The 18,520-nt window shown below is 38.8% G+C and overlaps 1 protein-coding gene across 1 annotated transcript; it reads right to left on the reverse strand.

The window, feature by feature from the left end:
- Window positions 1–496: 496 nt before the first annotated feature.
- On the reverse strand, window positions 497–3,324 carry LOC148812538 (uncharacterized). The gene is made up of 2 exons (XM_088908510.1): window positions 2,736–3,324; window positions 497–546 (listed from the first exon to the last, which is right to left on the reverse strand). The coding sequence occupies exons 1-2, from the start codon at window positions 3,322–3,324 to the stop codon at window positions 497–499; spliced, it is 639 nt and encodes a 212-aa protein (XP_088764636.1).
- Window positions 3,325–18,520: the final 15,196 nt, after the last annotated feature.

An 18,520-nucleotide genomic window follows, 5' to 3' on the forward strand; every position in this document is an offset into this window, starting at 1 on the left:
TTCCATAAGCCTTTCTGTTTGTATCATTGTGTTCCTAATAAAATCCCCTATTTTTATAAAACGAAGCAGTCCTGATTTGAATTCACACAAATCAACCTCACCGCTACCTTGAATTCGGGCTGTTAAGCATTGTGTTAATTGTCACATTAGCCTGATTGTGTTTTCAGAGAACAGTATCACTCAAGGGTTGGTGTGGTGATTACTACCAGATCACAGGACCTGTTTCATACCTGGCGTATCAGTGACACATGGTCTGGGTCTTACAGTTGAAAGTGCTTGCAACAGGATCTAAGGTTTAGTCACATGTGCTATTCTCTTTATTCATGTGTTCTTTAAGTAGAATCTCTTTATCCATTTTCCACTGATTTCATTCCTATCACATCAAATTTGACATCTCTTAAATGTTGTCTTATTCTTTCAAAGCCTGCTTCCAGAAATGTAGTTTTCTTTTTATTTTGCACTCAACTCAAAGAACACTAATTCTGATGATAGTACCCTAAATCTCCAGGTTTTTCACCTCTGCTTGCCTTACTACATCCTGGTTATCTGAAAAGAAAAGATCAAGGCAAGCACTGGCTTATGGGTATGAAATCTGTCATTAAACATGTCTCTTATTTCAATTTCTGCTGTTGAAATTCCTATTGGTCTTTCATAGTCTATGCTGGAAATGTTGAAGTTTCCCATCAAATGCTTAATGTTTTGCACAAGAGTTGTTTTATTATGAAACAAAAAATGTTGAATCATAATCAATCATAATATATATCTGAATTTGTTGGCTTTTAATGAGTTTGACCCACATACTGTAGATTCAGGGACTTGATTCCTCTTGCTGAAGTTCCTGTACCTGAATAGTCTGTCTTACAGTTTATATATATATACAGTATAGTGTTCCACCTCCCCCTAAATCCATCTTACCTGTCTCTCTGAAACAATGTGGTGGATTCTATCTCATCTCATTTATTTCTGATACTCGTGGCCCTGAAGTACAGTATGAGAACTAAACTATCCACTCATTTGTTTTGAACTCTCTTTAGTTTTGTCTTGGTCTTTGTGAAAAGGCAGTGAGACCAGTCAAAATGGAGAAACAAACTCCAGCAGTTAATGGATGGGTGCTTACAAAAAACAACGCAAAGTTTACTGCCATTGTCCTAATTGAACTCCCAGATCCACATTGACACATCGGCCATTTTGGTAGGAGAACAGTCAAAAACCTGTGACAAAAGCTACCACTGGCCTTATTCAATTTTTACATCGACTGATGTCACAAAGTCTTCTCTTGCTTGTCAGTGATTCTTACTGCTTTTGAAGGAACAGGGGAAGGTTTATAAACAGGGTTTATTCTGTGCTGAAAAGAAAAGAGACCTAATGTGTCGGCTGTGGAGCTTCTTCAGGTGTCATTTATTGCTTCTGTCCATCATTACACGAGTTCTTGGGCTGATTCTTATTTGTGAGTCAGTCGTGCATCCAGGCTTCACTTTCACAATGAACACAAAAACACGGCTTTCATTTCAGGCATTTTGAAATGTTTTTTATTCATATCTATTTTGAAAATTGGCTCCATCTTGATAAGTACAATGTGATGGTTTGAATTGATTAAAAAATAGGAAATACAAATTGGAAAAAATGGAAATAATGTGTTTGAATTTATTTTTTAAAAAATGGAAATAAAAAATAAACATAGTTGAAGTTGGAACAATAAATATTTCCCAACTCTGCTATTAGCCCCACTGTAAGGAATGACCAGGGCAAAGAAACCGTCAGTGAGCCTGACCTTGTCTATGACACTAAACTTCACTAAACCAGGTTCATTTCTGTATGCATGGCTTCACATTAATGATCAGTCTGTGAAAAGTGGGGCTTGGTTTCTTTTAGGGGAGAGATGTCTTCAGTTGAGATGGGGAGATTTCAGTCACAACACAGACTCTGAACACTTTGAATTATTTGAGCTTGTTCCTTCTTCTTCTGAAGATTTCCAATTCTCTCCTTGAATCCAGGTTTATGTTCCTCCATCTCCTTGGAAATCAGGAGCTCAATGTAATCTGTTGCAGACAGAGGATTGGGCTTCAACGCAATCTCTTCTAATCTGCTTACACACTCATGTGATTTCTGAAGAAACATCTCGACTTTCTTTTCGGTTTCATCCAAATCACGCTGCAATTCTGCTAACACCATTTCTGCATTCATTGTCGCCCCGCACGTTTGCTCATACTGTGCTTTTTGTTCTTGATAGGTGCATTTCTCATGTTTTACTGTCTGGATGTAGTTTGCTTTTTCTCTGACGTGCAGGTCCACACTGCACATTTCAGGACAGACTATACATTCAGAGTCCTCCATTACATCACACCACTTTAGGACAATAGCCCAGGAACAGTCATCATGGCAAGTCATTTTGCAGCGGTTGCAATTATTTAAGTAGTGGTCCGTGTCCTTCTTTTCCTTCACTGATACTGGTACTGTGTAAGTGAAATTTTTGTTTTCCTCCATCTTGTCTGTTTTTTTCGAATTCTTGCCAAGTCCGTCTGAGCTCCTCTTGTTTATTTAATGCAGCATTGATCTGGGGCTGCAGTCCCTCCACACAGGCCTGCAGCTGTTTTGCTCTTTCAGAACCTCCTGGGTTAACTGAAAACTCTTTGGCTCCATTTCATTCACTGCCTCAAAAAATGTTTTCATGCTTTTTTCACCTAATTTCCAAAACATTTCGTCAAAGCTCTCATCATCATCATCGCTGTCTTTACTGGATTGTTTCTTGCTGTTACAAACAGAGTACAGGGCAGAGTTGTTGAATTTGAAGTGAACCAGTTTACCTTTCTTATCTTTAATACAAGGAATAGCTGCAGCGTTTATGGCTTCAAGAACAGCAGGAGGTTTTCCATCTGCAAATGTTACAATTATCATGATGTTTTTCTTGATGTCCTTTCCAAATATTGACAGGATAGAGTCAAAAATATATCTCTGGGTAGGTGTGAGACGGGCTTGTGATGCCTGGACCACAAAGCACACCGCATCGATCATGTGAACACCCTTTGGCGATTTGAACAGCTCGCGCAAACTTTCAGTGATAATTCTGTCTTGCTCAATCCCTCTAGTGTCTCCAAACCCTGGAGTATCAATTATAGTCAGGGAAAATAGAACTCTAAAATTGTCTTGTTTGTTGATTTTGTAAACAGTAACTGCTGTGGTCTGAGATTCAGCTTGAGATTTGCTCTTTATGCTCTCATTTATAATTTCAATCCGGAAGTCGTCTTCCTGTTTAACTCCCAGGATATAATTGACTATTGAATTAGTGTGGGTGGATTTCCCAGAGCCTGTGGCTCCAACCATCATTATTGTCCTGTTCTTGATCCTTGGGTCATTTTTACCAAAGGTACACCTTCTGATCATCCCCTTCGGATTAAGATTCTCAGTTTTTGTCTTTAGTAAGTAAACTTGTGGTGATCCACGTGTTTTCACTGTACTTTCATTAATGATTTTATATAGATCATGTGGATGTGCATGTTTTTCTTCTTTTTGTGCTGTCCTAAAAAAATAAATAAATAAAAAATCAAAATGAATATAGAAGTAGCAAATATGTAGCCAACATACCAAAAAAAAACATGGTTCTTTTAACAAAGGTTCACGAGAGCTTCAAGTCTTTCATTTTCATTGTTCAGTTTCTTTTTTTTCACATCTTGATGCACATTTGAATTTAGTGAATATGTCATTGCGGGATACTCACACAGGCTTGTCTTAGAGAAAGCAAAAGCCATCTTACTGTAGGTGCTTAAATAATGAACAATTGCTGGAATTTCATTGTAACTACAGTGCTATGAAAATGTACTCAGTTCTTGCACATTTCTTTACATTTTGTTTCAGTCAAATGCCTTTGAGTTCACATTTATACACACCAATTTCAAGTAAAGTGAGCACTTAGGTTGTTGCAATTGACCCATAGTTGCCAACATACCTCATTATAAATAGCAAATGTACCATGAATCAACATAAATGTTTATAGTCAACAAGAGATACAAGTCTCTTGCTTTTCATTAGAATTATGTGCGTTGAAATACGCCATCGATGAGTGTAATTCAATAGAAAAAATAAACCTCTGTTGTTGCCATAAACTGTTGCAGTAAGCTTGCTGAACAGCTAAATTGAGCTTGTTGAAGAACTCTTATTCTGGATCCTAGAAAAGATAAACACATACAATTATTTGCAAGGGTTTGCAAATCACAACTACGTGTAGAGGTTCAGCATTTTTTTCCCAATGAGTAATTGATTTTAACTTTATGAATGGATTCAGCAAACACCGACAATGTCGATGGCTGCTCTTGATGTATTTCCTCTGTCATGAGACTCCTTCTTCCACATACATGGATTGGGACAGGTGTCAGAGTAAATCCAAGACAAATGTCAAGGAATGAAATAAGGAGCAGATCTGGTGTGGATGTTTGGTGATTATTTCCCTCCCCTGTGACACAAGGACAGCAGATGAACCTTCACCTTTGTTTTCACTAACTGTACTTTCATCAATTTCCCTACGGGATTAATAAAGTAGTATCTATCTATCTCTACTTCCCACCTGGCTTGGAAGTCAGCCTTTTAATTTTCAATACAGACCACAAGAGGGCACCATGGAACAGCTCCACATCCTTCTAGTGACTATTTTTCATATAAAATAATGTATTTGTCTGGTTAATACATTTATCCCAATACACTTACAGATATTTTACTTGTTCAGTTCAAGTGAAGTATCTTGCTGAAGAGTAGAATCACAGCATCTCACCTGGGATTTCAACCCAAAACCTTCCCTTTCCTTCTTAACTCCTTACTGCAGATAAGAGATTGATCTATATCTCTCTTCTTTTGTGCAGTGGCCAGTTGAGGACAAGGTAGTGGTGTTCAAAAAAGCTACCTTTTGAAATGATAAGGAGTATTGCATCAATCCTGTACCACTGTAATCCTGCAAACCTGTAATTATTACTTAATTCTTAATTAATTAAGTCCTTATATTACCTTAATTGAAGGTAAGGGCTAGGGGCAGTAATATGTCATTCTTATCTCTCAGGAAACTTAAGTGACAGGAATACCTCTCTTTAAATTCATCCCATTTTTATAAATCATATTTCCCCCCACATTTGCTGAAAAACAACAAAACTGTCATGGAATTGGGTTTATACTAGATCGAAAGCAGAACTCATTACACTGACCCAGGAAAACAAAAGCAATGTTGTTAGTAACCAGCTGCCAGCATATCAGAACAACTGCCATCTACTTGACATGCAAAAGCTTATCTATTTCATACTCACATGTTAAATAGGTATATTTCAGAATCATATTCCTAATTAACTTGCTTAGTGAATAATGCAAAGCTTAGTAAAGTTTACCAACTTAATCTGATGTGTATAGTAACAGCATGGTTAATACAGTGAAATACAAAGCTAAAATATGTTAGTTATGTTAACAGTGTATTAATATTAATATGAGATCTGTAAATAGTAGTTGAGTTTTATTTTGTATCTGTCACGCTCTCTGCAGTGTTGCTCTCTCCCTCTGGGACTATATATTTCCGGGTCTTGCACTCTGCCCGGGCTCAGCATTGATGTTCGGATGTCTTGAGACCTGCCTAGCACCAGGTCGCCCCACGTCCGCTCCCTGAGGGCATAATTTTCTATACGGCAATCCTGAACTCTTTACACTTGCCAGCTCAGGCCTTTTTCCCGTTACGCCGCTACGCATAGGGTCATTTTCTGCTCTCCTGCCTCTCCACGGTTCGTCCTGTTTTCAGACTTCCGTGACAGAATGCTGAGCCCTTTTTTTGACCCCGCCAGCGGCGCCTTTTGTTTTTTCGCAGTTTTTTCTTGTCCTCTGTGCTGTTTGTTTTTCTCAGTTCCTCTATTCTAATCGCTGGATATCACTCCAAGCATCTGTGTCTGTGAGCGGGTTTTAGTACCTGGCTCTCCTAAGTTTGTTCATTCCAATATCAGTGATTGAATGTTGAGCTGGCTTTCCTATTCTTATTGCTGGATATCACTCCGAGCTTCTGTCTGGAGCGGGTTTTCGTGCCTGGCTCTTCCTGGTCTTGCTCTCTCCGATATCAGTGATGGAATGGTAAGCTTTCTGCCGTTCCTCCATTCTTTTCGCTGGCTATCACTCTGGGCATCTGTGTCTGTGAGCGGACTATGGTCTGGCTTTCCTCAGGTTGTCCACTCCGATATCAGCGTTAGATTGTGAACGTGCCTATTGCCCAGTCTGCGATATTTTTTCTCAGTTTTTTTTGCTTTTTTATCTTGTTTTTTGCCTGTTTTGGTCTCCCTGCTCCCCGTGTCTTGGAATTTTGGTTCCTAGCTGTGTTTTGTAGCTTGTCTCCCTGTTCTCCCTGGTTGTTGTTTTTGTGCTTGTATTTGGATCCCCCTGTTCCCTGTTTCTTGGAACTTTTTGGTTCCTTCTTGTTTTTGCAGTCTGTCTCCCTGGTCTCCCCCCAGTGCTGTGCAGCTCATTTATTTGTATGGGTGTCAGGAGCCGCCCATGAAGGGGGGGGTACTGTCACACTCTCTGCAGCCAGAAGGTGCTCCTTCTCTGTCCTCTCTCTCATTTCCGGTTATTTGCTGTCCTTCCGGTGTTTCTCTCTCTGGGGCTATATATTTCTGGCTCTTTCAGTTGTCATGGCTCAGCATTGGTGTTCGGATGTCCTGAAACCCCCCTAGCAACAGGTCGCCCCATGTCCGCTACCTGAGGGCATCGGTTTCTATACGGCACTCCTGAACTCCTTGCACTAATGAGCCCGGGCTAACTCCCCGTCTCGCCTTTTTTCGCATTTATTATTTAGTTTTTAAAATTAAACTACGTAAATCATTATCTTTGTCTTCTAAGTTCCTTAATTAACTTTAAGCATAGCTTTCTCACCATTTAGATTTATTTTTCATACCATCGTTAAACAAAGCAAGAGCCTATTGTACTTCCTAATGGCATCACATGTGGAAAGATTAGATTGTAATCTGTTGTCATAACAATCAGAAATAAAATAGTATGTGATATTTGTATAGATGAAATGTTTCTAAAATTTATTTTTTAAATTAAAAATGATTAAAATGTATAATCTTTCCATGTGAAATGTCATTAGAAAGTACAATAAGCCCCTGTTTTGTTTAACAATCATTTCAAAAATAAAACGAACTGGTGAGAAAGCTATGTTTAATAATAAAATATTTCAAGTTAAAATAAATTATTTACACTCTATTATTAAGTTTTAAAGGCAGGGGCACTCAGAGCCATAAACACTGCGCTGCAGAATGGTGTCCTTACGGCGCCCTCCTTTTCTCTGACTGAGCTCAGTGGGTACAGCGTTTTCTCAATCTCCTGCTAATTCATTTCACACCACGGGAAAACAGGAGAATGTGATTGTTCTGTATCTGTAAGAAATTTGTGTTGCGTTTACAATATTAAAGTCTTTAAAATGTTTAATTAAAACGTTTTAAAAATGTACAGCTTGCACAAAGATTCTAAGCTGATCACACAAAAGAAAAATGTTTTTTTTAACTAAACCAGTTTTTATGGGTTTTAAAACCATGCAATGTCTATTTGAGACACACACTTTATTGTTTCCTATTTTTGATTTTCTTTAAAATTAAAAGAATTGGTTGCCCATGGTGCCACACAATATTACAATGTTACATTGTTACGGTTTTGAGAGACTTCAGCATGCTTCAAGTGATGCATAAAAAATATACCATAATGTCTTCTCGCATTATCACTTGCACCTGGGATCCGCTTTATTCAAACTAGGATTTCTAAAACTGCAACCAGGTACTAGATATTGTTTAAATTAAAGCTGTGGAATTTTTCACAAATCATGATCTTTAAAACTGTAGGTTGCAGGCTCTGTCATTTGTTCACAAAATTATCGACATCTGAAACATTGTGTCTCCTAAACAGGTATTTTAATAAGTGAAGCTTATGAAAACCGAAGAAAAAAATGACTCTGAATAAGCTTGAAATTATTATTATTAAATTAATATTGTTAATAATGACCAGACACATTATTATAGTTTCAGTGGTATTTTTAATTTGTTATTCTCGATTCTAATTACAATATATACAACTTCGTTTTAAGGCTTGAGGCGTCTGTTTAACTGCCCAACTGAATAAAGTGTTTTGAATCAAATCGGTTGAACAGTTGACAGTATTCCCGTTTGATAATTCACGTTTTTATTTCATTATTAATATAAATTAACATTGAATATGTTATGATAAATATATATATATATAAAACATGTTAATATAGTGTACATTATACTTACTATTTTATTTTTTTAAAGTATTTGTTAGAAGAAAAACTTGTGCCGTAAAGAGGTATTGAACTTGGATTGTCAAGGGCTGCTCGAAAACACAGCTGAGACGAACAGTTTTAAAATGTTTTGAAAGTAATCATGCGTGATTGAGTCAAATTAAAAATAAGCCATGTTTGCAAAGAATGTGGAGTACAGTAAATTAATATAATTATTAATTTCTTTAGATAAGCGATTCCATCTTATATTTCCTATTTAGCGGATTCTAAAAAGTATGAGTTTTTTTACTGCGATAACGAGCACAAGTTTTCATAGAAAAGGTTAATCACTTAGCTCAGTTAACTTTGAATGTGTTGTGATATTTAGAAATACCATCAAATTCAATATATTGTCAATAATATTCACTATTTTAGTTTTTCAAAGAAATGTTTATCTGTTAAAAGAAAACTCATGGCAAGAGCTGGGTTCAATCCCCCAACTTACAGCATACAAGTCAGATGCCTAAGCCATTATACCAACACACTGCTTGACAGTTCAAGTTATAACTGAACAGGGCAGGCCAAAAGTTTCCAAGTAATCGCGGGTGAATGAGTCAAATTGATGCAGGTGTTTACAAAGAAAGCCTACTACTGTAATATTTTGAGCTATATGAATATAATTATATCGTTATTCATTTATTTAGATACACGGTTCCATATTATATTCCCTATTAATCAAATTATAAAAAGTATACATTTTTTTACTGTGATATCGAGCCCAATTAAATATGAATAAATATTATTGAAGTTAATACTTATACTTTTACTTAGTATATACTTTTATATACTTTTTATGAAGTTCTGTATATAAACTTAATACAGTCAGAAGTACGTAAAACTTTTTCCAAAATAACCACAGTATGTAATCGAATGAAAGACTGATGCTTAAAATGTTTATGAAGAAAGTGGAATACTGGTGTGTATTTTTTATTTAAATTACCAAAACCAGACATATACATTTTACATAATATGTTTATGTTCCTAAATTAATATCATTTATTACCTTCAGACGCGTTATACTCCTCTTCTTTTTATGCTCAGCTACTAAAATTTCCCTTTAGTTGTAAAATGTCCATATTAATATTCAATATTAAGCTGATTTAAACATGCACAGTAAAGAGATCAAGTGAAGCAATCGTTTCACTAACAGCCAATTCATCATGAGTGCTGCCTGTCAGTCATTTTGGCCAGCCAATCACTTACTGCGATACAACTCGGTGAACTGTAGAAAATTTCCACAGTACAGGGTTGTACTGTCTGTATATATAAATATATATATATATATCTGTATATATAAAAATTATAAAAGCCAACCACTTTTATCATCATATTCTCACTGAGAGGAAGGAATCAGTGTAAATATATCATTACAAGTGATAATAAGAGCAGCTTTATGATAACCCTAAGAAAATACTACTACTATATTGGTAGTTGGGGGAATGTATATTACATATATCTAGAATATAAAATTAAGGAAAAGGAAATGTATCACTCAAAAGGAAAAAAACAAGAAAATCATTAGTTAATGAACTATTAGAATACTATATATTTAATATTTCTGAGTACGTGATTATGTAAAGTTAAAAATTACTTATGATGTTGAAAAAACTGCAAAAACACAATAATATGCAAACAATGCATGGGATAGTGAAAAAATAAAACTTTTCTGACATTTGGAATAGAAATTATACAACAACTGAAAATGAGACAACAATTTTATATTGTAAAGTAAAGAGACAGGTGAGTTTATAAAGAGCAACATGAAAGTGAAGCTCCCAGAGTTAAAATTGCAGCAACTTAAACCCTTAATCAAACTAGGAGAAGCCTAGACAAAGAAGAACCAAAACAATGAAATGAGACTTTTGTAATGGTCTAACACAACATAAGAATACATTTAGATGAAATCTTTACTATTTTACAGGAGAACCTAATAGGGAAAGTTATAAAAGCGTGTATGTGTCAGAAACCTAGAAAGAGTTCACGTGCAGTATCATTTTGCTTAAAGTTGAACAGTTGCATTGTATACTTGTATGTGCAATACACTATTTCAAGTCTAAACTATAGGACAACTCACTCTGCTGTGACTCCTTGCATCTCTACGCTATAACTTCCATCGAAGAGAGATTTTATCAGCAGCATGCAATTGATTCTTCCGACATTTTGTTTAATACTGTAATGTGAATGTAAGAACTCATGAAGTATTACCAGGATCTACATTTAGCACTGCTGATATTGATGGAGTTGAAATGCATGATGTATTTATTGACAGCTATATCTGAGCCGATAATGATTAAAATACCTCCTGTAAAGTGTTAGGATTCATAGTAAGGCATATTTCTCCCCCCTAAACGTTGCTATTGCATTGCACATTATATGAGCCTTACCAGTTTCAGTAGCTCCTGGTGTGTGCGGTTTTTAAAAACCTAAAGTAATAAGAAAATTACTTGTACACAGCAGTGTGTCTGTGGAGATTACCTAGGAAACGCTGAAGCTCTCTGCACACAAGCAATCCAACATAAATGAAAAATGCCTGCAGTCTGCCACTTATGCGTTTCCTTTACTACAGAGTAAATTCATAGGAATGAAGAGAAATGGAAGGAAAAAATAGCACATTAAAGTTTCCAGTCACTTGGCACTAATGAATCAGCTGTTTTTATATCCAGTCACACAGGAGACGGGTTGATTCGCCAATGGGGATATGTTGTTTCTCTACCTTCTTACTAGACTGTCGTTCAATTCTGTCTCCTTTGAAAGCTTTTTACATCTTTTAAGTGCTCTCGCTTAAACCACGCATAGAAAACCATCACTGCTGATGATTTTCATGGGCCGATGCACACTTGTTCTGTAGAACTCTAGTGGTAAAGCCCTGCCTGTGAATATTGTACGAGAATTATAAAGGGCGAAACAACAGCCCCAACCACAGGAATGGTAACAGGAAGGATTGTGTTCTTACTTAATATGTCCTTTTGAGACATGCCTTGTAAACGCACTCAGGTGTTAAAACATCGACAAATAATTTATAATGGAGCTGTGAAAACAAAGATTGAGTTTTTCCTATACCAGCCAATAGTAAAAAAGGGAGCAGACTCTTAAACTTTGAGACACAATGACACCTTATCACGGGAAATATTAATTCAAACATCATCACAACAAAGTAATTAGTGGGGCTTTGAGTGAACAAAAATCGCTTTTATTGAACACTTTTGTCTACATAACTTTTGAGTGAAAATTTGCACATATCTTCCATGCGCGTTGGTAAAATAATGATGAGCATAGCTGCCTCCCAAGCAGGTGATCGTGGTTCAGTTCCTGAAACAACTGGCAGCTGTGGGATTCCAGCCCCTGAAGAGACTGGAGCCTTAATCCAGCGCCTTAGACCCTCGGTCACACTACCCTATACCCTGTGTCTGTTCTTCACATTACTTGCTCGGAGAATGCTGGGTGGCTTCAGCTCTTGTTGTCCATCCTAGTGGTTTTATGACGCCTGGAAGCGACTGCACCTCCATTTTCTGAGATGCTTCTCCCTCTCCCCTCTCCCCTCTCAACTTCTCTGGCACCTCTGGATATAGTTCCTCTGTTGAGCAGTCTTCAGATCTCTTCATACAGCGCCCTTGAAGTCATTTTATTTTTACAGCAGGATGCATCCGGAAGGTTGTTTTTTTACTTTTTATTTGAACAACAAAAATTAGATACAATACAAACAAGAACACATATAAAGTATCAATAACATTGTCAGGGATACATACTATAATAAATTATACCTTATTAAAAAAAAGATTGAACAAGGCATATTAAAGACATTTCAAAGTAGTCTGTAAATACGCCTTTACATCTATTTTGAATTGTTCAAACAAAAGACTTTTCCCAGACCATTTCACTTTATGTATATCACATTCTGAAATCAGAATGTGTCTCCTGTTTAAGAACTGTTTTGGGCAGTATGTCTTATTCAACGCACCCACAGTATTCTAACTGTGGACTGCAGATCTGTGCTATAATTCAGCCGAATTCGAAGGATCCAGCAATCGTACTGGAATTGACTGGGATTCTGAAATGTCTCTTGAAAAGGTTTTCAGGTTTACTTAAACCTTTCATTAAAAAACTATCTGAAACTACCTAGCTTACAATCTCTGAGGTAGTTCTCACTAAACTTGGACGTGATGTCTGCAGATGTGCAGTGTACCTTTACTCTTGTCGTGTTCAAGAGTATTTTCACTGCGTGAGCTTCTCACTGCGTGTCCTGTACTGTACTGTGATTTCGTTTAGATTATCTATGAGGAGTACAGGGACTAGAACATCTTGAACTACTTTCGTTATATAAAAAAACGCAAAAGAATATGCAAAGTGATTAACATTACAATTATGTCGATTTTCTGATTATGTCTCTGCTTTACTTAATGAATTTCCTTAGTGACAGGCCATTTCTTTCCAATATTTTTTCTGGTGCGGTTATTGATCACATACAAAATCTTATTTTCATAAAGAACACCAACAAAGTCACTGTGAAACTGGTATCGGGAAAAGTTTCATAATATTTCTTTTTATTAGAATACAAGTAAATCTTATCATTACCTATGGAGTTTCTTGCCAGTCTGGCGCTTGAATTCACAACCCTGAGATTCAGAGTTTCATGCTAGTTGCACCAGAGAAAACTGAAATCTTTTATTTATATTAAACACTGCGGCTCCTGTCCTCTACTTTTCGTCACTGAAGAGGTGGATCTGGTCTTCAGTTTGCCAACAATAAGCTCAGGCAGTGCTCCTTTGTAAAGCAGTGTTTGTTCAGATTGGTTATGTGGGATGGCACATCAGCTCTATGACCGTTTTCCCCTTCACTCAAATATCATAGATGAAGGCAGCTCTCTTGTCTTGGGTTGCTGTAACCCAGTTTCAAAGCAGGAGTACTGTGGTCTCAATACAAAGTACTGGCCACTATACCATTAAGGCAAGCAGCCCAAACGTACACGCATTTTGTCATGCGTGTGTGAAGCTTTATTGTCTGGGGCTGCTGTCAGTTTTGATAAACCTTGTATCCTACTGTTCTGCACTTCTCCAGGAGCCAGTTCAGCACACAAATACCCTCCTTCAAACAAAGGCTGTAATTGCTTGATAAAAGCCATTTCTCTTCCTTTCTCTTAGTGTCAGTGCTGCTATTGCATGTAAAGGAGGCGACTTGAAAATAAAATATGTAATTGCCTTACAGAGAGTCTTCATGAAGGCGTGCGTCGCCTAGCTCTCTACTGCCAATTGACTGGACTTTTGAAGAAACCAATGTCATACAATGACTGCACAAAATGCACATCTTAAGGCACACGAAGAGAAATCTGTATGCTGATTGACGCAAAACATGTTGCTACAAATTATCCGCCGAGCTGTTTTACATGTCCGACCACCTCTTTCCTTTTTAATTTGCAGCGAGCACAATTATTTCGGTTCTTCTTTTGTATGTCCCTTGCTATTTTACTGTCTCCTTCCCCCACGTGGAGATGGATCCACAGTCAAAACCCTATGTTTCACCCTGTGTTTGTGCAGCGTCAGTCTGTGTAGAGCGAGAAACTTACGCAGCTCCAGGGGTGCAATCGGTCATCAGTGCACAGCGGAGTCATACCGAGGTTATGAGTTTCAGCTGGAGCAACACCACTTATGTCTTTAGTTACTGAAATAGTTGAGTTTAGGTCAGTTTCTTGCGACACATTCTGCTCAAAAGAGCTGTATTAAAGCAAGCTCACCTGTTTCCACAGAATCGTTACTGCTTCTCGTCAACCAATATACTGCAGCCAGATCTGATACTGATACTGTCATTGCTTGTGGGTCACACGTTCCTGCTGTGAGCCTGCTATAGCATGTTCAGTCCAGATATACTGCTGATGTACTACAAGAGCAAAAAAGGAAATGAAAGCATACCCAGCTTTTTTATTAAAACAAGGCACATCTGTGAGCTTGGTAATGATGAGGTTTGAACCCACAGGTGCAGTGCATAATGAATTAGTAGTCCATCGCCTTAACTACTTATCCACTTCGTCAAGAAAACTAGCACCTCCAGGCATAAGGTGTCATGCTCTAGATGACCATTTTTCCCTGTAGGCGAGGGTCATTTTCCTCTTCCAACTGCAATTTCAATTTTTTTCTTGGGAGCTGTCAAGCTACCAAGCCTGTGCTGTGCTTCAGTGGAGGGTGTACAGGACATCTTGATGTACACAGAAAGCACATTGAGCTCCTTTAACATGAAAAGTGCCAGATAATAGCATTTTCTCATCCTTTCTCTCAGTTTCAGTGCTACTATTGCTTGTAAAGGAGACAGCTTGCTCAGCGAGCAGGCTCAGCGCACACCGAACTAGGGTGTCTCAGAGCGGTGTGTACAAGTGGCTGTAAAAGGGGAGCACTATGTTGCTTAGCTGATAAAGCACCTGTCTAGTAAACATCCCAGATCCTACACTCAAATCCCAGTGGTGCCTTTCTTTCTGTCTTGTTGTACAGAATTTATAGTCATGGACAACATACGTCTTGATTTAGCTTAATGCAAATATTCATTGAGTGGGTGGCAGAAGAATTCATTTATACTCCTCTTGTCTCTTCAGCTAAAATATTTTAAAAATACAGTACAGATTTGTTAGAGAACTTGCCAAGTAAAAATGACAGCTCGCCAGCGTCATTAGGTTAGGACTGTAGAGTTCTATTATAATCTTTTGGCATATTTATCTTAATTTTAATGTGAATCTAAAGACAAATGCCATTCAATATTTTGTAATTTTTTTTAAAAAAATATTTTAGCTGTGGATGCACGAGATACTGTTATACCTTCCAAACATCCAATACAATTGTAAAAGAGCCTGTTATTTTAATAAAATTAGCGAATAAGAGAAAACCACAATTTTTATATTATCACTAAATATCAACGTTCAGAGCAAGGATTTGAAGAATCTATCAAAGGATAAACAATGACAGGAATGGATTTTTTTATTTTGAACCAATATTTGCGCCGCAATAATCCACTCATTTTCAAAAGAAGAAAACACAGGTATGTTTTGAGTCTCACCATGATCGTCTTCTCAATCCCCCCAAAAAAGCTTAAATGTGATGGTTTCCATTGTATTTTGGATGCAACATCCCTCGAAGACAGTTTCACCTTGAGACAATGACTCTCTCACCTGGTAAAATGTACTACCTCTCTTCTGTGATTGAGACCTGTGTTAAAGCCCAGAGCCCTGGCACAGTGACTCTCTCCCAGTTGCATGCTGTAGCTATCTCAGATATCTGTTTACAGGGCACTCAGTACTTGCACAGCCTCACCCAAACTTCCCGCCATTCTGACATCTCCTGTCCAGCCCCACCTCCACCTCTCTCCCATCACCAACCTGTCAAATCAACCAAAACACTGTGCACCCTGTTCACCTTTCACTTCAAACTGTTCCCTTTCGACAGCAAACACTTTAAATCAAGTCTTCACCCCTGAGGTTCATAGTGCAACATGCAGGCCCGTAGGAAAGCATCTAGTAAACCAATACTCAGTCACTAACATGCAGCATTGCTTGCAAGCCTCAAATATTAAAGTCTGATTAATTTTATTGAAGACCTTGGTGACACAAAGTATTACAATACAAGTTTCAAAACATAGTCCTGCAAAATTCTCAAACAGACAGACTAGAAAGGTTTTTGAGAGCTGAGAAACATGCAATTAGTTCTCTGATTCTCTTCTTGGTGCATTTAATGTGCTACAATATGGATTTAATTAATATAAAATGAAAAGCATATTCAAGTGCAAACATGTTTTTCCAATGTTCCACTCACTATACCATTGTCAACTTATCGCAAATCATCTTCAAACATGGTCAAATACAGTACGTATGCTAAATAATACCCAGAAAGAAAAGAGGAAATTTAATATTTTGATTTTAAATTCAAATTTCAGTAGTGCAACAATGACCAAGCCCCAGTGCTCAAGTCTCACTGTAGCTGGATTCCAGTATCATCAGCTGTTGGCTGGTTTGTAAATCCTCTGATTCTCTGATCTCCTCATGTCCTCCTCTTGGGGTGCAGGGAAGACAGGGAGGTTGTTCCCCTAGTCCTGTCTTGTCTCCGTTCCCAGATTATTGACAGCTTCCTGTCACAACAGTGCCTCCAAGAGGAGGAGCCCTGAACAGCGCAGTGTCTCAGATATATCAGGATAATTAGCCTGAAGCAACTATGCCAGTTTCATATCTCATTGAGACAGTCACCCAGATACAATACAACCCAGAAACCTAGATACAATCACAGGCCTAAAAAAACAAACATTAAAGAACAAGCAGAATAAGTGAAGAAGGGCATGAAAGATTACTGGTGAAAATGTCTCGGCACAGCTGACTTTAAACCTGCTTCTCTGCTCTGGCACACATTTCTCTCAGTGCTGGAGGAGCTGAGTGTGTGTTTAAGCATTGTGTTTCACTGCTTCTTGATGCTGCAGTCAAGACACTGGTGAAACTGTGTAGGTCAGTGTGTATAAAACACCTGTGACAATATATTGTGTGAACTAGGGGTCACAAATTATGTTCCAGCATTATTTGCTTTGTCTCAGCATCACTGTTTAGCTTCTGGCTTTTAGGGGGCAGCATGGGGTCAAATTCTTCAGCCTGATCGCAAGCTCCTCTATCTGTCACACTAGAACTGGTACTCCCCTCCGAACTGATTTATGAAGAAACACCTGATAGACCAACAACAGACACACTGGCCATCACCAATTCCCCGGCCACCGACTCCTGACTACTGCCAACAACAATAACAACAGACACAGCGGTCGTCACTGATCCCACACCCAACGACTCCTGACCAACAACAACACCAGACACACTGGCCAACACCGATCCCACACACTACTGAACAACAACACCAGACACACTGGCCATCACCACTCCCACACAAACTGACTACTGACCAACAGCAACAGACACACTGGCCATCACTGCTCCCACAGCCACGACTACTGACCAACAACAACAGACACAATGACCATCACCGCTCCCACAGCCACTGACTACTGACAAACAACAACACCAGACACACTGACCATCACCACTCCCACAGACACTGACTACTGACCAACAACAACAGTCACACTGGCCATCACCACTCCCACAGCCACTAACTACTGACAAACAACAACACCAGACACACTGACCATCACCACTCCCACAGACACTGACTACTGACCAACAACAACAGACACACTGGCCATCACCACTCCCACAGCCACGACTACTGACCAACAACACCAGACACACTGACCATCACTGCTCCCACAGCCACTGACTACTGACCAACAACAACAGACACACTGACCATCACTGCTCCCACAGCCACTGACTACTGACCAACAACAACAACAGACACAATGACCATCACCGCTCCCACAGCCACTGACTACTGACAAAAAACAACAGACACACTGACCATCACCACTCCCACAGACACTGAGTACTGACCAACAGCAACAGACACACTGGCCATCACTGCTCCCAAAGCCACTGACTACTGACCAACAACAACAGACACAATGACCATCACTGCTCCCAAAGCCACAACTACTGACCAACAACAACAGACACAATGGCCATCACTGCTCCCACAGCCACTGACTACTGACCACCACCAACAACAGACACACTGGCCATCACTGATCCCACAGCAACTGACTACTGACCAACAACAACAGACACACTGGCCATCACTGATCCCACAGCAACTGACTACTGACCAACAACAACAGACACACTGACCATCACCACTCCCACAGCCACGACTACTGACCAACAACACCAGACACACAGACCATCACCACTCCCACAGCCACGACTACTGACCAACAACAACAGACACACTGACCATCACTGCTCCCACAGCCACTGACTACTGACCAACAACAACAACAGACACAATGACCATCACCGCTCCCACAGCCACTGACTACTGACAAACAACAACAGACACACTGACCATCACCACTCCCACAGACACTGAGTACTGACCAACAGCAACAGACACACTGGCCATCACTGCTCCCAAAGCCACTGACTACTGACCAACAACAACAGACACAATGACCATCACTGCTCCCACAGCCACTGACTACTGACCAACAACAACAGACACACTGAACATCACTGCTCCCAAAGCCACGACTACTGACCAACAACAACAGACACACTGGCCATCACTGCTCCCAAAGCCACTGACTACTGACCAA

The sequence above is a fragment of the Atractosteus spatula genome, assembly GCF_055471065.1.
Source record: "Atractosteus spatula isolate fAtrSpa1 chromosome 10 unlocalized genomic scaffold, fAtrSpa1.hap1 SUPER_10_unloc_2, whole genome shotgun sequence".
Lineage (NCBI taxonomy): Eukaryota > Metazoa > Chordata > Actinopteri > Semionotiformes > Lepisosteidae > Atractosteus > Atractosteus spatula.